Source organism: Anas acuta, chromosome Z (genome assembly GCF_963932015.1).
Source record: "Anas acuta chromosome Z, bAnaAcu1.1, whole genome shotgun sequence".
Classification (NCBI taxonomy): domain Eukaryota; kingdom Metazoa; phylum Chordata; class Aves; order Anseriformes; family Anatidae; genus Anas; species Anas acuta.
The window spans coordinates 37,683,584-37,703,888 of record NC_089017.1 but is presented as its reverse complement, the minus strand read 5'-3'; the positions used below and the strand labels follow the sequence as shown (position 1 = coordinate 37,703,888).

The following is a 20,305-nucleotide window of genomic DNA, read 5'->3' as shown; positions in this document are numbered from 1 at the left end:
TCATGGGAAGTAGTTTCTGTAGAATAAGTACTACCTGTTTACAATGACTTTCACAATAGCTGTTTGTTAGAATCTTCACAGTAACTAGTCCGACTTCATGATAATGCTGTGCTTTACTGGGATCTTGCCTTAAAAAAGTGAGACCCCGTGTCATTCAGAAGGTAGCTATTTTCATGAATACAATGCGTAACATCCATAGTTCTACTGTCAAATGAAAGGATGAAGGTGAGGTGAGCAATGCTTTTTAAACAAGCTTTGCAAAAGACACTGAAATGATGAATTTAACTTGCATGAATGTGTTACTGAAGCATGCATTTTACCTATGTGAGTAAGAGACACTGTAGTTGAAGTCGAATTCCATTGGAATTCAAGAAAAGATATTTGTTCTGTACTATACCAACAAGCCATTGCAGTAAGTTTATTTCTTGAGGTATAATCAATATTTATCAAATAGTAACAACAGTAACTTTTAAAAAAGTATTGGAAGAACAGTGAGCCATCTTTTGCATGAGGAATTCTAATTTTGTCAGAAAACAAAAACATAAGGAGGTGGGGCAAGATCTATAGATGGGTTAGTTTTCATTACGTCTTTAACAGGGAAAGATTACACCTGGGAATGCATCAGCAAGATGGCTGGTGTTGTAAATGATGTAGACCAATTCTTTTGTTCAGTGCCTGTGTAATAAAATAACCATCTCACTTCGGAACTGAGCTGGCAGGCAGCTGGATCTCCGCCTTTATAGATAAGCCTGTGTGGTTTAAGATGATTCTACCCTTTTTGTACTTAATGTATGAACAAATAACTGCTACTGGGAACTAACATTTCATTTTTATTTCCTCAATATAATATTGCAAAATGCTCCTAAGTGCTTTTTGTAGTTATGTACAGCATTTACACAGCATGTTACAAACTACTAGGCACATATTCTTGAGGAGGTAGCGTGTGTCTATACTTGAACTCATGTCTGAGGCAGGAAAAGCAATTTCTAATTCCAGATGTTTCCTCCCCAGTTTTTGCTGCCTCTGTTAAAGTCATTTCAAAACAAGGACAGAAAAACTTCTATCCAAATAATTTGAGCTAAATATAAATAACCTGAATTGTGCCTACCCTGAACACATCATCCCTAATACAGTCTTAATTTGGGCAGGTAAATGAAACATGTACAGAGACTGTTCTGTGACCTCCCACTATACACATGCACAATCTTAGTATATCTGGGGGAGCTGTTGTATGTCGTGAGAGACCTGTTAAGTGTTGAGCAGGATTTTCTGTTAGTACTGGCTAATTTGTGAGCACAATATAAACACAGGACGTGCAGATCTGAAATCTGGAGTCGAACTTCTTAAAACACAATTGAAAACAACCAAGTTTCTTTTTTGATTTGAGGGTTTAAATCATGTTTGTGACAGGATGCAATTGCTTTCCTGTCTACTGTAGTGTCCTTGATCTAGTTTATTGCAGCTGGAAAAAAAAAAAAAGCCTGTCTTTACTTAACAGATGATGTACTAGAAAAGCACTTTGCTTGTTAATGGTGTATTGGGAAAATACAAAGACTGAATTAAAGGCAGAGGTACCACAAGAGGGTGCCATTTCTTTTACTTGTCATACTTGACTGAACTTTTATATTCTGACTAGTCACTAGGTATCTGGAATGTGAGGCTTTTAAGCACCCAGGCGTCTCTTGCACTTTGCTTCTGAGGGTTTGCAGTGCTCATTTATAGCACTGATCAAAGCACAGCAATTTGCATGGTAAGCCACAAAGCGCTTACTATTAATACAAAATGATAAAGCAAACGCTTTTCAACTAGTTAACCAGGTAAAAATTACTCCAAAGATGCTTTGAAGCGTGAGTTGTGTGATTCATCAATCTTATATTCGGTATCTTCACTGGTTGACACATCCAGTATATTATCCAAGGATACATTTTTTTTATATGAAAGCCAATATGATGCTCCATACACTTTATTTCTGAAGCTTTCCAGACAATTGTATTTTGTACATTACCCCACAACTGTTACCTGTTTTTTTTTTCCCCTTACATTTTCCAATTTGGGGTTCAGTGCATGTACTGAAGAGCTGGTGAAGTTGCCAGCCTCCTCACTGCCCTGGGGAGGCTGGTAAGAACACAAACACAGAAGTTACAACTTGTTAAAGACCTGGCAGTGAGACAGTGGCAATGTCAGGCATGAAATTTCATCATGCATGTTACTTTTATACTAGTAAGAAAATAAATATACTGCATTTAACAAAGCTGTACATTACTCCATCATTTAATAGAAGATGTGCCTTTCTCATGTTTGACAGTAAAAATTAAAGAAAAACAAAAAACAATAATTCTTGGGTGCAACCCTTGATGGGATTTTCAAAAGCTGGCTCTGCTTAGATTCTAATACACATTTCAACTTGATATGGTAAGGAATTCAAACATTGCTGACAGTTTTTTGAAAGTTCATATTGCGTGTGTTTTAAATAGCATTTTAAAATGATAAAAACATCAAGAGTAGTGAACCATTTCTTAACATTCTAATTCAAGTATTGGGAAAAACAAGTTGCTTTGATTAATTAAAATGTTGTTTCATAACCCTGGTATTGCCAGGTGAATTTCTGCATTTGTAGTTTTGGAACTTACTCTGGAAAAGCCTTACCCTGAAAAAATGGCTTTCTCAATCTCCATCATTATTTCAGGAAGAGATTTTTCTAGACTGACAGTAATAAAGTTCTCTGGTGCTTTAGGGGGCTCTAGAGTGTCAAACTGAGACTTGAGTAGTTCCAGTGGCATGAAATGTCCTCTCCTCTTCTCCAGGCGGCGAGCAATGAGCTCTATAGGACCATCCAGATGAACAAAGAGGATCTTCAGTGCTACATTTTCTCCTGGTTTCTCTGGCTGGTTGCTTTCAATTGCAGATACTCCACTGACTAGTACACATCTATACATTTTCTTCAGTGCTGAACAGGCCAGAACAGCATCTTGTCTGGATGATTCTTCTCTGTCAAATAGAAAAAACATATGTCATGGGAGACAAACCTTTTACCCTTGTAGAGAACAACCTTAGGTGTATTGGTAGGCAAACCAATGCCACCTGCTTCCAAGTACTTGCAATTACACGTTGAAGTAGACTTGATTTTGGAAAGCTTCTGGAGCTAGACAGTGGCCTTGGGCTAGCATGTGACAAAAAGTGATGGAACTAGCATAATAATCTAGAAACATCTCTCAGTAAATTAACCCCCACTCTAACAAGGTATGACCAGCTGGTGTGCACACACTAGTAATTGCTACTGCGTAAAGCCAGAGCAAGAAGACCTCTAGGGAATACGATGCTGAGGAAGCTGGCTAGACATGACACTTCGTCAGAGTAACTTTTGAGATGCTTTATGTATGCAAGGTAATTCCCTACACTCTGGGAAATACGAGGCTGATGGTACACAGCGTTTGGTGTGGTTTGTTTCCTCTTCAGCCTGCCCCTAAACGATCAATCCCATGATCCACAAAGGGACACGGTATGCGTGGAGCCGGCTGTAGGCAAAGGGCAGTAGGTGGCTGTGATAATCACCCTCCTCCTATTTGCAGTAAAGGTGCAATCAGGTGAAATGCACCATCGCCACATGGAGACAATTGTAACCAGACAAATATGATGTGATGGGACCACATCCAGACAGCTTCTGAATATGGACAGAGTCCACCACTGCTGGGCAGCCTGCTGACAGCGCTCAGTCACACGCACGGTTCCTCTTTAAGTTCAGAAGAAACATCCCATGTTTCAGTTCATGCATACTCACTCTTGACCTGTCACTGAACACTAAAGAGCCTGGTTCTGTCTTTACAGCCCCTCGTTCAGATAAACAGACACCTTGGTGAAATCCCAAGCTGCCTCTAGGCTACACAGTCCCCATTCTCTTTCTTTCTATCGGAGGTGCTCCAGTTTCTTAATCTTCATGGCCCTTTTGATGGACTCTCTCCAGTAGCTCCAGTTTGGAAAGCCCAGAACTGGACTCAATACTCCAGCTGTTACCTCACCAGTGCTGGGTGGAGGGAAAGGATCATGCTTCCTCCCACCTGCTGTCAACACTCCTCCTAAGGCAGCCCAGGGTATTGTTTCCCTTCTTTGCAGCAAGGGCTCACCACTTGGTGCCCACCAGGACTCCCAGGTCCTTTCCTGCAGAGCTGCTTTCCAGCTGGATGGCCCCCAGCATGTAGTAGTAGCCCAGGCACAGGACTCTGCACTTCTTGTTGAACTTCATGAGATCCTCGTCTGCCCACTTCTCCAGCCTGCCCAGGTCCCCCTGGATGGCAGCAGGACCACCTGGCATATCAGACACTCCTCTCAGTTATGGATCACCTGCAAGCTTGCTGAGGGTGTACTCTCAGACCACTAATGGAGATGCTAAGCTGCATCAGACTTCGTATTTACCCACGGAGTATACCACTAGTTACCGGCCTCCAACTAGACTTTGCGCCACTGACACCAGCTTCTGAGCCTGGCCTTTCAGCCAGTTTTCAATCCGTCACACAATGTACTCATCCAGTCGCTATTTCATCAGCTTCTCTATGAGGATCCTATGCAAGACAGTGTCAAAAACCTCATGGAAGTCCCAGTTGACAATATCCACTGCTCTCCCTTCATCTACTAAACCCAAAATTTCATCACAGAGGATTATCAGGTTGGTCAAGCATGACAACCCCTTTGTCAACTACTCCCATGATGACTACTCCTACCTAGTTTCTTCTTTCATGTGCCTGTGCCCAGAATTAGTTGTTTCATCACCTTCTCAGGGGTAAAGGTGAGGCTAACCAGCTTGCAGTTCCCTGCAGTTCCCCCTTCCTTTTTTCTTGAAGAAAAAGTAGTTTTACTTTTACATTTACTTTTACATTTACTTTCTTCCAGTCATCAAGTACCTCTCCCAGTTGCCATGACTGTTCAAAGATCATTGAGAGTGGCATCTGCCCTCTCCCTCCATGCTCATGGGTGTATCCCATCAGGGTCTGTGGACTTATGTAAGTCCATTCTGCTCAGCTATTCTTTAACCTGTCCCTCTTCTGCTGGGAGTAAAACTTCCTTGCTCCAGACTTTTCCCACAGGTGTCTGGAGCCTGAGATTGCTAAAAAAATTAATTAAAAAAAAAAATAAATAAATCAGTCTTGCTAGTAAAGACTGATAGGAAAAGCCAAGGTACAGAACACCTTCTTCATGTTGTGTGTCAATACACTCCATGCCCCAATCCAGCAGCAGACTTGCATTTTACCTAGTCTTCCACTTACATACCTAATAGAAGCCCTATTTGTTGCCACTGATACCCCTCACAAAATTCAGCTCCAGGTGGGCTTTGTCTTTCCTAATTTTATCTCTGCATCCTCAGGCAGTGTCTCTCCATTCTGCCTGGGTTACCTGTCCCTGCTTCTACCCTCTGTATGCTCCCTTACTATGTTTCAGTTTTGCCAGAAGCTCCTCATTCCTCCCAGGCCTCAGAATTTTTGCCTGACCTTCTTGTTGGGATGGACTGCTCTTGAGCTTGGTGCAGGTGATTTCTGGATATTAGGGAGTTTTCCTGGGCCCATCTTTCTTCATTGGCCTAATCCTACGGGACTCTTCCAAGCAGATCCCTACAGAAGCCAAAGTAAGCTCTTCTCAAATACAGGGTTGTGTTCTTGCTTTTTGCCTGCCTTCTCCTTTCAGGAATCTAAATGCTGCCATCTCGTGGTCACTGCAGCCACTGCTTCCTTTGAGCTTCACAAGCCCAACAAGCCCTTCTCTGCCTGTAGGATGAGTGGGATTCAGTAGAGCACTTCTTGTTGTCTTGTCTGTCACTGGGTCAGTATTTGTCATTAATGCTACAAACCTCCTGTATTGCTGTGGTGTTCCTGCGTGAAAATATCAGCACGGTTGAAGGCCCTGATGACCAGGGCTTGCAAACATGAGGCTGCCTCAAAGAGCCGTCTTTAGAAGCTCTTCATCCACTTGTTCTTCCTAGACAGGAAACCTATAGCAGGCACCCTCTACAATGTCAACATACTGTTCTGCTCTTTAATCCTCACCCATACGCCCTCAGCTGGCTCCTCATCTCTCCCCAGGCGGAGCCCCATGCATTCCAGGTGCTCTCACATAAAGGGCAACTCCTGCTCCATGGCTTTCCAGCCTCTCCTGCATCCATCCCTCCAGTGCAGCACTGCAGCCATGCAGCCATACCTGCACCTCACCAAATGAGTTGGACCCACCTCTTCCAAGCAGATACTGATCCTCCAGCAGGGGCCCATTGTCATAGAAACCAAAAGGCTTTTGCCAACACCAGTTCTGCAACCAGTTGCTGGCATGCAGTAGCAGCATCTTCCTTCTTACACCGTTTTCCTTCAAAGGAGAGACTGAGCCCCCCCCCCCACCAGCTGGGCCCCCATACCCCTAATTCCTCTTTACAAAGCAGGCTTCTTAGGGGTTTAGCATAACACACTGAATTAAAGCAAGATGTAAATAAAGTGCTCCAGTTTAAAGCATTTTTAAGTTTAAGAAAATTTCCTTTGAATTATCTTTGTCTCTGAATAGATGAGGCAAGGTAATTTGATCTTAGGAAGTACATAATTATTAAAATTCATAGTCAAATAAAGAGTTGGTTACCTGATTTAAACCTCTGAATATATCTTTTAACTATCAAATGCTTAAGCATTTTGGACTGTATCTTACTACTACTAAAAATATTTTAGAAAATTTTAATCCAATTATTAGTGTATTCTGTGGGTATGCCCATTGTAAGTAGCCAATGTCAGATTTATTATCAAACCAGATCCTTGAAATGATCTACTGACAGTAGAAAAACGACTATCATAAATGATTTTCCCAGGGATAACCCCAGATTCAGGGATTAGCTCACCCTTTGCAATTATTATGACACCTTAGATTAGTGAAAATAGAATACTTTTACTAGCTGCAAAAGTTCTTACACTATCACATACATTTCTGTTTCAGAATACAATGGGGAAAAATACTTATTTTTGAGGTGGGGGGATTTTATCTTGTCTTTAACCTGAATTCCTTAAATCCAGAGGTTCTCTTACCTCCTTAGTATATCATGCAATGTACAAAGCCATGGAATCCTGTCCTAGAAAAAAAACAAGTTAGTTCAAAACTGTTTGGGAAACTGATTTGAAAGAATCACTTTTAACATTGGGAACATTTAACTAGAGGTGAAAACTAGCATTAAAATTTATAGCAAGTTCAGTTTACATTCTCTTTCTTACTAACGTAGATATGCTACCACTGCCTGAACACTATGAAGTGCAAGGCATCTTATCAATATGGTATTCTTAGGGGAATAGTACTTGTTATGTTACAAATACGTAGATGTATCTGATGGAAATAATATGTATTTACACATAGCATGCACCTCATAAGCCTTTGAAGGACAGTCAAATTCTCTCTTGCTTCTATTATACAATTTACTTTTACTTTTCTATTATACAATTCAAATGTTAAGTCTGCTGTAAGATAGCAGCTTTCACTGCTTGAATGGTTACTTCTTTTTCGTTATGTCTTGACATATACATACAATGCTTCAGATCAGAGTTGAGGCTTTCAGGAACTACTCCAAGGTGTCAAAACAGGTCTAAATGTACTTATGTGCAATAACTTAATTATATCATTTTTATTGCAGTTGCAATCACAAGTAAATGTACTCATAGCCACAATTTTGCAACACCTTTGCTCAGGAGATTGGCAAAGGCAGTGTGAGTGATGGGTAGTTTTCTTAGTATAATCTGATTTTAGGCCTTAAGCTCACAGCAGCATTTGTCATACCAACTGAGCATTAAACTATTGCTCTCATTTCATCTTTCAGTGTAGTTACTACTGCATGAGTGCAACAAATGAAAACACGGACACATAAATGCAACAGTTTTTTTGTTGCTGTCATTAAACAATCACTTCCTTATGGCATTCAAGCAAGCCCTTATAATTTTGGACCACTGATGTTTCAAAAGATTTACTTCCTCCTTGCTTGACACCATACACCGAATAACTGCTGGTCATCCAACTGTGCAGTGCCACTTTACATGTCATAATGGTTTTCATGAACTTCCAAACAAATTGAAGTATTTAATAAGTACCTACAATATTATCTTCAGTCTAAAGACACTCTTTTGAAGAACTCTCTAGTTCAGGCTTACATGTCTACAGATTTCCTACAAAAAGTTCAAGAGGTGTCTTGTTGTAGCTTTTCTAATTTACTCAAGACTCTGAATTTGTAAGTATTGTTTGTAAACCCAAGCTTGATCATTTTGGCATGTTTAGGCTAAACAACAGGCTGAAGGGGAGGAAACACATTTTAAGTAATTGCATATAAAACAGAAAGTTAAGGGTAGTCTTTACAGTAGTTGAGAGCGATGTACTTCAGTAGAGAAACAGGAAGACCTTTTTCTGTCTTTGTGTTAATTCAAACCAGAAGCATGTAATCTAAAGTTGCAGTACTATATGCCGATGTAGAGGAAAGATTTCTGATAGATCCTGAATCAGCAAACTATTTGAGCTATCAGGCATGTTTTGATTTTTTTTTTAATTACTACTATTTATTGCAGAATCTCTTGTAACATAAAAAGCCTCTCTCTCTTATTAACTGCAGACCTACACATTCAACCTATAGTCAGTTTATAGTCAGCCTAGCTTACATGAAACACAACCTATTTTAATGTGATTTGCTAGAGGTTTTGCAGAAAGGTCAGATTTTGCAAAGAGGTCTTGATGACTATTCTTTGACAATTCGTACAAATTACCTCATCGTTTAGTGGTATTCCTGATGCCATCTTCTTTTTATTCTCTGAAGAATGGTAATCATCTGCATCATAGAATTTCCATCCCAGCTAAGAAAAAAGAAATGAATGTGGATCACTCAGCCAAAGCAGACTAGCTAATAGGGATCCCAGAATTTAACAGGACAACACCTAAAAATTACCGGCCTCTTACACCACTGCGTGAATCACCATTTATGCAATGCTGTTTATCCCCAAAATCAAGTCAGCTCAGCAATAGCAAGGGCTGATGGTAATGGCTGTTGTTAGTAGCCCATGCTGCACTGGTGGTGGGCACCCATTTCAGTCTGCAGACTGCACCTGACGGCACAGCTGCCACGCCAGGTTTGGGTACCACCGGTGGGCGAGCTCTGGGCTGCGGGATGGAGTCAGAGCAGGCTCTCTGGCCAGAAGCAATGCCAAACCACCACAGAACAACCCAGCCGTACCTTCGCTGCCAAACGCGACCCAACCGTGGTCCTGCAAGAAAGCACAGCCGGTTGGTTACCTGCGGGCCCCGGGGCCGGTGTGTGTCCCCCTGCCACCCCCGGACCTGGCCCTGCCGCCCCGAGGCGCGGCGTGGGGGTGCCCCGCCGCCCGGTACCTACTTCCCCGAGCCGCTCACGCCCATGACCACCACCAGCACCATGGCCAGACCCGCCAGGACCGGGACCGGGATCTGGGGCCGGGACTGGGACCGGGAGCGGCCTCCCCTCAGCCGCCGGCCCGCCCCCGGCTCCAGCAGGGCGGCACCGCGGTGGGGCGGCGCTGCTCGGTCCCGCCCCAGGGCAGGAGGCCCGGCCCGGCCCGGCCCGGCCCGGCACGGCCCGCCCGGTGCTGCTCGGTGCAGTTAGTTCCTAACGCTGCCCTCGTTTCAGTTTATATCAGGCTTGTAAAGCACGCATCCGTGCCTGTTGGATGCCCCCTGGCTCATAAACCTCCGCCTCTAAGCCTTAGTTCACCTCTAACCCGTGCCGCGGTCAGCCCCGCTACCCTATTAGGGTACCCTATTATTCCTTTTAGGTTTCACGGATTCACGTTTTTTAAATGGCCAAAGCCTCCCGGGCCACGGGCAGGTTGTGGCAGGAAGCGAGGCGCTGGCGCTGGTGGAAGCTGCTCCACCTGGCGGCTCCATGAGATGTGTGCCTGCTTCACCGCCAGGCACAGCGAAACACAGCAAAACACAGCACAACACAGCACAACACAGCACAGCACAACACAACACAGCACAGCACAGCACAACACAACACAACACAGCACAACACAACACAACACAGCACAACACAACACAACACAGCACAGCACAACACAACACAGCACAGCACAACACAACACAGCACAACACAGCACAACACAGCACAACACAACACAGCACAACACAGCACAACACAGCACAGCACAGCACAACACAACACAGCACAACACAGCAAAACACAACACAACACAACGCACCATAACACAATGCCCTGATGTTGCTTGTGGACCTCTCTTTTGAAATGTCACCTCAAGTATGTCACAGTGAGTCAGACACCAGAGACACTGCATCTATTTCTCTTGCACAGACCATCCACGCCATACATAAATGGCAGAGTTGCTTTGCTAGTGCACAGTGGACACAGCAGGGACTTAGGGAGTTTGGCAGGTTGGTCTAAGCTGGCATTTCTGGGATGTCTGGAAACTCCAGTCCAAAGAAGGTATTGGGGTACATGGATCAATAGATAGATAGATAGATAGACAGGCAGACAGCCTTCAGGTAGCAAAAGTGGTTATGATCAACCAAGCTTGGACATCTCATATTCCTAACAAAGGGAAACGCCAGCAGGTGGCCAGGGTAGATGGCCTGACACAGACGCATTGAAAGGGGTGGAAGTATCCACGAAAAGACTGTGACACTGTTTGGACACCAAGGATGATTGTATCATATTGATTTTTCTGTATGAATAAGCTGCAAATGTCTTAGAGGCTGCAGTTGCCAATGTTAAGTGCTACATAGGAAGTATGCTCTTTATGCTACAGGTACCGAATTGTTCCATAATGGGAAATAGTGCTAATTCTAAATAAATTGCTGTAACATTTCTCATACAGCCATGATTATTATCAAGTCATATATATCAAGTTTCTGTGTGAGAAACTGTGTTTTGAAATGCAAAAAGAGATCTTAAATGAACATGTTTAATCATATAATTAATTATACTGATCCAGCCAGTTAAATTTAACTCTTCCCATCCAAAATTCACCTAACGCTATCATAATGTTTTACTGCCATCATAGATATAGGTAGACAGAAGATGGTTTTTATTTTTCTTTAATAAACAAAGGCTGTTCAATAGGCATTGCCACAACAAAAGACATTTATTGAAATATTGGGTTGAGTTTATGGGAAAATATATCCAAATATAATGATATACTTTTTTTTTTTTTTTTTTTCCTGTTAAGAAAAGGCTCTCTAGGTAGTTGCAAAATGAATAGGTTCATGACACTGAACATTTAAAAAAACAAACAAACAAACAAACAAAAAACCAAATATATTTACATAAGAGATCATATAGTGGTGCTGATTCTTAACAAAATATGTTATATGTGTTTTTTTCTTTACTAAACTTTTAAGTTATTTCCACTTCTGAAGAAGTAAAATTATTAAACTTTATCAGTTAAACTGTATCAGTTAAGCAGATTATATCACTAGCTTCACAAATAGAAGCCTTTCTCCCAAATGAAGAAGATTCTGCCAATCCTGGTTTCTGAAGCTAAAATGAGTAATGTGACTTTTTATGAATCTAGCCTCAGAAGAAATTCTGAGAAAGTACATTAAGTATCCCAGCCAGCATGATTTTTTTTCTTTTCCTTTTTCCAGAGCACTTCAGAAATTTTATGAACGATGGATGTCATTTTTCCATGTTATCTGTCTCTGACCATTTAATTGAGGCTTCACATACCTCTTATGACTTTTTTAACAAAGACCAGAACCTTCCAAGTTATTAGGCTATCACCCAAGCAGCCAGTCCTCAAATTACTGGCAGACCACAATGATTCCTTTAAGGTGTCCAGTGACTGAATGCAAATTATGCTTTAATAGCAGTATGATTGTGCTAAAGTAATTGAATTTTCCTGGCTTCTTTTCAATTTCTTGGCTGATTAATTGTGAGGTAGTGGGAAATGTTTCATTCAAATGAGAATGCTTTATCCAAATGAACAAACTTGAAAATACTTGCGGTCATATTTGCCCTGGAAACATTATCACTATTGCTGTTCCCACTACCAGAATTAAAATCATATCATCAATTCTTTCATAACAATCTTTGAGATTTTGTTAACATCACAAGCAACTGACTACTGCACCTACAGTGCACACTCAACTGGTTTTGTAACCAAATTATCACAATTTTACCTGGTAAAATCAAGTAAGTTTACTTGATTACTGCAACACAGAAAACATTTGTTTTTCTATTTGACAGCTTTTTTTTTTTCATATTGTATGACTTTACATCTTATATAGAAGCTCCATGTGAAGTGGGCATGATGTCATCTGGCAGATATTTTTTGTATCAGTATATTTGCAGAAAGCCTTCCATGGAGTTCTCTTTTACCTAAACCTGGACTAAATGACCATAAGAATGTATTCAGAGGGCTGCATGAGCACTGTGCAGATACTGCAGAGAGGGTAAAAGGAGAGGGAGAGAACTAATCAAATTGTACAGACACAGGATCCTATAGGCAATGCGAGGTTACAAGAAGGCAATTATATTCAGACTTCCTTCTGGTACGGTTAATTTGATTTGTGCAAATATAATTCATGTTAATAGTCAACTGGACAGCTGACTGGATAAAACTCAGGCGAAAGGTTGTCTTAACAAAATCGTGTTGCGTATGCTTCAGTGTCCATTTAAGATGCGTTTAATTAAATTGTAGGTCCACTAAGATATTGTGATTCTCTTGATTTGAGAGAATGAGGATTTCCCTTCCAGTCTATTCTAGTTGCAGACAATAAGTATTTTTTCAGTTTTTCTTTCTTATTAGTAACACAGAGGAGTTTCATTTTAGTCTTCATTGTTTATTGACATACACATATCTTAGGAAATTTATTCTGATGCTGTTGGCATGGGTGTCTTCTCTCTATTATTAAAAATTCTCCTTATCTCCAATGTTGGTAGAATACATAACTTCATTCTGAAGCTTTGATGTAGTTATACAAATAAGCTGTGTGCTTTCATGAATTCCAAGGTACATTCACATAATCAAAAAAGGAGACAATGGAATGTAAATATCTTCCAATGTTTTATTTACAGTATTTAGAAACAGGTGAAAATATGACATAATGTTGAAGAATGAACAGTCAAGAATCTTAAAAAGACAAAAACTCAAGAATGCCTATCAGAAAAACTCATTACATGCTTCTAGCTCCTGAAGACTTTTCCATATAATGTATTTTACAATACTCACTTTTAAAATGACATTTATTGTCTGTTGTATGGTGTTTTCGAATATTATCAGATATTTTCTAAGCGTCTTTGCTTTGACTAATTGTTCAATACTGATGGTGTGGAAGTCAATAAAGTGTTATCATCTACTTAAATTAAATGCTTAATTTTAGAGAAGTGTAATGTAAAATGTAAGTTAGAGAATTCTAGCTTTTCTGGAAGTACACTTATTTACCTTTACTCTACTCGTGTCCTTTCCAGTGACACTAGGAAAGGTCTCTTGTTCTCAGAATACTGGAAAATATAAAGTGAAAAGAAATGCAAATTAAAAAAGGAAAAAGCTTAAAGATTTTTTTCTCTTCCCTATAAAGCATGCTCATCCTGTTAGTAACTCCTAATTGAAACATATCACAATGAAATGGAGAACTACTATAAAAGTGCACAGGCCTCTTAACACTTGTCAGGAACATCTAGCATTGTGGATATCTGTTTCATGTAAAAGCAAGCTCAGATACTTTGGGTAAGATCAACTTCCTGAATCTGAAAGAGGAAAAATACTGATTTCCAAGCAGCTAATATTAAAAATAACTTCTAGGGATTTAAATTATATATATATATATATATACATATTGTGTGTATATATATATACTGTATATATATTGACTGTAAATACAACCTAAAGAGTGCTAATATGATATGTTCACTGTAAGAAGTGTTAGTGAAAGACCTTATACTGGGGTGTTCTGTTAGTTACAATTAGTCCTCATTATGAAGTGAATCAGCCTCAAACTTTGTATGTATAAATCAAAATTATACAAACAATTTTCAATTTGTTATATACAATGCAAAATAAGTCAATACATTGTCTAAAGTTCTTTCCTTTTAGTCCTGTACTAAATATCCACTTGGGAGGTTGAACAGCACTTGGTACGAGGTGGCTCTCAGTGCCCAGCAGGATTTACTGATACTGAGGATAAAGAATCAATCTGATGAATATGCCAAGTTTTCAGCAATATGAGATCAACGGATTAAACTAAAGCTGTTGCAGGTGTTAAAAATCACAGAGTATTTGTACATGCTACCTTATTCCATTTTTTCATACTGAAGTGCAGTGCCAGAGGGTATGTTGTGCATGAAATAATAAACATGAGTTGTAAATGGCTTTTCTTATATTTCTGGGTTGCAGGACAGAAAACGCAGGTAAAAGGGATTGCAGTGACTTCACTGTGCAGCTTCTAAGTGACATTAAATGTGTTCTCAACTTGCCTGTGAAGCTGAAGGAACACAAAGTTACTTGATCTAGTTACAGGTAAAATAATGCAATACTTTATAACCTGTTACAATGTGTACATGCCTGTGCATGCCAGAATTCAAGGATTTCTGAACAGAGAAGCCTAAGAAAACATTGATTTGCTGTTTAATGCACATGATTCTAAACACAGAAGCTATTGCTAATTGCTTTTTATTTTTCCAACAACAACACAGGAAATACTGTACTATGTTTGCACAACGGCTAGTCAACTCACTTATAAGTAAAGCTGTTGTAAACACATGGTGGAAGACTAATTGTCTTTTTACTTGATAGTTCCATAGACTTTGAAAACATCTTAATATTATGGGCTGTGGACATGAAGTAAATTTTTCAATGTCATTTCTTTAAGAGTCTTGCCAAACTTAATTGAATATAGGAAGTCAAAGTCTATTTTCGCACATAAAAAATTCTCCACATGAACTGTCCAAAATCAGTGCATTAACATAAGGATTCCTGGGTAGTGCTCAACAATCAAAATCTGTCTGAAAGCTTGAGGATATAAAATAACACACTACTTATCTGCCATGTTGAGAGTGTGAAAGAAAATAGGGAAAATTACACTCTTTTCAGTCCAGAGTAACAACCGCAGCTGCAATAGTGGAATTCAAAAGTGACTGCGAAAGCCAAGGGGTTATATCTGATGCTTTTGTGCTCCTCTGGAGCAGAATCAGGAAAATAGCTGCATCTTTCTGCTTGGGTGTGGAAGGCTGCACAGAATGCTCATGGTGAGTGCACAGCTACTGCTAGCAGGCCAGACACGTGTGATCTTGAGCAATCTCAATGTTATTGCAAAGGCAGACTGGAGGGAGATAAAGACTGCAGACTTATGGGAAGGATTTCTTTTCTTCAGTCTCTTAAAAAATAAACTGAGCATAGCTGAAGAGGACATCAGCAGAGCTCTATTGGTTTTATTTCAGTCTAAATGAGATTATAACCAGCTTCTCCCAGATTACTTTCTCACTTTGAAAGCTTCTCACCTCTACTGGAATTACAGCTTCAGCAACAGATTTATTATTTTAACTTTTCATCCTGTACTTGTCCTCTAACTCTTGGAGTGTAAAAATTGTGTACTTTATATTTCAGGATGGCTTTACAATAGCAAGAGTGCACACCGGTGTGGAACCATTAATTTTGAAAGCACTTAAGGTATTATGAAAATGTAGCCACCTGCTGGCTTTTGAAGGTGGAAAGGCAAAAATAAAAACCTTAAAATGTTTCTCCTAAAAGTGAGTCTAAACGACAATTATTGAGCAGTTAGCAGTAAGTGCTTTTGAAGTATGTTCTCTTAATGTGTCTGAGGTCTTTTTGCATTTGGTTTGTCCACATCTCTTTCCTGAATAGCCAAGCCTTCATTCTGCAATCATTTACAAGCATACTTCACTCTTACGCCACAGAGCCTCTCACAAGTTTAGCAACAAAGGTAACTAAATCTAAATCCTGTCCTTATTAGCTTTTGCATAATTAAAGACTCAAGTCAATAAGAAGCAATAGTCCTTAAAGTAATTTGAAAGAAATTAATGGCAAAAATCAGAAGCTATAAAGGCAGCTGTATCAGAAACTGAATATTGTTGCATATGATTATTTAAAAACCAATTTAATAACAGATTCCAGTCAGATGCTGGCAAGATTAGCAAACTTGAAATACCTGTTGCATATGACATGCATTCTTCCTCTACTGCTTAATTTGTTCTCAGAATGTACAAGGAACCTGATTTATATGCAAAGGAGAAGCTTTATTTTCTGGACTTTGATGTGATTTAAACATGATTACTTATCCAGGGCCCAACTTTGAGGATCATTCCATCTTGGAAAAGTGCTTTCTGCACATTTGAACTTAGACAACTATCAGTGAAGACAAAGTATGTAAAATTCAAATTGCATGACAGGAGTATTAAAGATGAGAATAACACAAAAGAAGACAAGGAACAATAAAATGGCCAAAACACATCTAAGTACTTTCAGCAGTCTGAAAATGCTTGTGCAGCAGTCATGGAGGCAGAACATTGTTACAAGCCAGTGCTGCCCAGCAGCAGTCATATTGCACCCTGTAACAAGACCAGTAGAAAAAAGAACACCAGATAGGTGTGTGGTGGGTGTTACCTCACAGTATGCTCAGTAGGCAAGGCTTGGGGGGTGATAAGAGCTCTTCAAAGCCTGTCTCTGAGGAGGTTAGCTGGGCTGGCCATCTGGTAACTTGCGTTGGTGTAGTTTTTATGTATTTTATAATTAGTGTTAGTGTTACAGTAATGATCAACTTTTGATCCTGTTTTTATCCTCCTAGCATCGCTGAAGTTCATTCATTAAAAATAGTTGACTTTTATTTTGAATCGGAGCCTTATTACATGATTGTTTAGATAAGTACTTTTAACAGGAGGAACAATTCCTGCTGTAGCAGGGCAATATGCCTTTTCTTCATTTGCCAACACTGTCTGCAGACATACCTCTACAGTAATGATTTGACGGCAAATGCAATATGTTGTGCATTGCCATTTTCTTAATCTCTCTTTCCTCTCTGTTTTGGTAACAGAGAGGAAAGCAGAGCTCTGAATTTCAGTTTGGTCCAGAGATGCAGATTACCTTTATTTGGATTACTAAGTTACAGGTAGAATTAATTATTATTATTATTATTATTAATTAATTTATTAATTTATTTAATGCATTATAGACCAGTGAGATACGTGGATGTGGTAGCTACCTTTGTGTTCAGCAAGAGACAGTCAAGTTCCTTTAGGTAATGAATTAACTACAAACATCTGAAGCCACCAGTTTTGTTACATGTAATATGTCTTCCACTGGTGTGAGGGGCAAGGTCTCTCTGGGGTTCTTAAAAAGCATGGAAATTTGCTGCATTGCTTGTCTGAAAGCAGCCGTAGAGAGCCAATAGTGAGTGCAGTATTTGGGAACAGAGTCCTCAGAGAAGAGAGAAGGGCAGTACAGGAAACTGTGAGAGAGTACACTGACTGCTGTAGTTTTACTGATAATTATATTACAAAAACAGGACTATATGTTCCCTGAAAAGGGAGCGTACCAAAGAAATGTTTCAGTCCCCACTGGTAGGGACATCTTTGTAAGTCTTAGGACCCAGCGAACTGTGATAATCGTCTCACTGACTTTGTACACTCTGAGCCAAAGGCTTTGAGCTGACATTTACCCTCATGGTAGCTGGCTTGAGAGGATTAAAATCAGTGGAAAGTTTGTTTCAGTAAGCAACTTTCAAACACGATGTTTCCGATATGGTTTAACTCAGATAAATGCTGATAGATACTTGTGCTTGCAGGTGACATCTGCAGGAAGTTTGCACAGTAAATTCAACCCATCCCTCCCTGTGGGAATGGAGTATAGAAATTTTTTTTTTTTCTTTTTTTTCTTTTTTTTTTTTTTTTATTTTTTTTTCAGCATTTCCTGAATCTCTGCAGAGATTGCTAGGCTTCAGCAGCGGATGTAAGTGCATTCTTCTGACTCGCCCCCTTTGAGCCATGTGTGTGGCTGTAGGTGAGGAGTGCCATGAAGGCAGTGGTACATCCCTACTGGTTTCTTTCTGCTGGTGTAGCTGTGGCTGATTATTTCACTAATAGCTCTGCATTTTTAGTGGATTTGTGGGATCATGCTTGACTCACAATAAATGTTTCCTTTGTAGAGCAAGCATAAGAATCCTGGGTACATTGGTGTTTCTGTCAAATAATGTGATCTTTTACAGATCTCATTCATACAATGAACTTGTGATGTTTTTGGAATATAATAGGAAGCAGAAACACTACGTGAATTAAAGTTTCAGCTTCTGGCTCAATTCTGCCCTCATCGCAATCAGTAGGACTTTTGCTACGTAAATATTGGTTCCTTGTAAATTTTGTTTCTTTAAATACTTGTAAGGTTTGTTAGTACAGTAATAAGCATTATAGAAATATGCATTAATATTTTATATACAGTTTCCAAAGTACTCGTGTAATATTCAGATATAAGAGACTTTCTATTTCCAGATACAAAAAGCTGTGTTTTCTTCACAATTATTATTTATTTTTTGTAATAAAGTGATTTTTTATTTTTTATTTTTATTTTTCCTTCTCTCCAAATACTTAAGACTGAAACAACAATCTCCAGCAGATGTGGGGCTTCTTTGAATAAAGAACATTTGAAGAGCTTCTTTGTAATCATCTTCAAGTGATGTCCTGTACACGCACTTCTATTCTATTAGCTCACTGCTAATTTAGGTTTGGTTCCTGTATATATTTTATTCAAATACAGCATGTCTCAAAGGGAATTCCACTGAAGAAAACAGAGTAATATGCACAAGTGTTTGTAAGCTTGGAGCCTTACTATGGGCAAAGCGTTTTTCTCATGAACTGGGTCCTCCAGAAATGATCCAAACCTTCTTTATAACTGGATGTCTGGACAAGGTAGGAAGCTAGAATTCCTGTGAACCATTGATTTTGAGAGCATAACTCAAACTTCTATAATGACAGCTAACTTTAAAAGACTCCCTAAAATATTGACTCATGGCTAGCTGGTTCTCATCTAACCTGTACCAATTTATTTTAATGAAGTTTCTGTTGTTTGCTTATGGCACTGTGATCTGTAAGACACGTAGCCCCACCTATTTGCTGTATGGCCTGGTTGCAAGAACCTCGTGAGAGACCCAGGCCTGAGGTGATGGGTAGGTGTGAGCCTAGGGGAAGGAGATGAGGTGTCACACAGGTCCCCCTGCAAGGGTACTGAATTGTGTGTCTGCTCTACCTGTGCTACAGCCCAAGGTCTGACCCAAGGCAGGTGAGTTTACAGATGCAGCAATTGCATTTATGGGTTAATCTTTGAATATCTGGAAATATGTGTGTGTGCATACTTGTTAAAATTATAAATGTTAACTGAAAGAGCTGAAGTTGCTGTGATGATCAGTCACTGAAGGAGAAGCCCTTGACTTCTGTATTCTGTACTTTGAATCCACGCAGAACCATGCAGAAATCAAAGTACTACTCAAACTCATTAGTGCTGCCTGCTGCCCTTGAGCCTAACTTCATAGCTGGCAGCAATTCCTAAGCAAATAGGAAGTATAGGCTTACTTATCCAGAAGCACTTGTCCCTAAGCAAATTAATTCAGAGACCAGTTAGATGTACAAAGAATGGAAATGCTGCTATTATACTGAGAGGTGGCAGCCCTGGGACTGGTGAATCTCAAACACACTTCAAGCAGACACCCACCCACCAGCCCTTCTTCCTGCAGCCACGTGTGCCCGGCACTGCAGCCCCCCACAGACTGCCTCGGATAGCAGTGTGAAGCCAGGAGGGTGCGGACAGACCTCACCGCGGTGTGATGGGGTCCTGGCAGCAACTGCAGCAGCCGATTGCCTTCCACCGAGTCAGAAATGGATGAGCAGGATATTTTATTTTACACTTCTCTCCATCAGCTCAGCATTTAATGGTAACTGAATTCATTTCTACACCTACCTTTTTGTTTTCTAACACTAGCCATGCTATTTAATGTCAGTTCCTGAAGTACTTTTTGGGTGATCTTTCTATACACTACCTCCATAAGGTCTGTCTGGCTTCTGAGATGTGGTAGAAAAGGTTGTGCTCAGTTAAGCATGACATTTGAAATATATTTGTGGGATTTTCTGTATAATTTCTAATCCATTTAAATTTTGGGGAAAAAAAAAGGCCCATAATGTTTTTTGAAGAGGGATGAGATTGCTGTCCTAGTATCTGATGCAAAATCTAGCTGATGGGTTGACATCCTGCAGTTCCAATGGGGTAGAGTGTTTGTTTGCATTGCTTTTTTTTTTTTTTTTTTTGGTATGGGATGGATTTTTTTTTTT

The 20,305-nt window shown here is 39.9% G+C and overlaps 1 protein-coding gene across 1 annotated transcript; it reads right to left on the bottom strand.

Annotated features, from left to right (window-relative positions):
* Nucleotides 1-1,947: 1,947 nt before the first annotated feature.
* On the bottom strand, nt 1,948-9,600 carry IDNK (IDNK gluconokinase). The gene is made up of 5 exons (XM_068666394.1): nt 9,377-9,600; nt 9,218-9,248; nt 8,754-8,840; nt 7,044-7,087; nt 1,948-2,988 (listed from the first exon to the last, which is right to left on the bottom strand). The coding sequence occupies exons 1-5, from the start codon at nt 9,415-9,417 to the stop codon at nt 2,643-2,645; spliced, it is 549 nt and encodes a 182-aa protein (XP_068522495.1). The 5' UTR covers nt 9,418-9,600; the 3' UTR covers nt 1,948-2,642.
* Between the last annotated feature and the right edge of the window lie 10,705 nt (nt 9,601-20,305).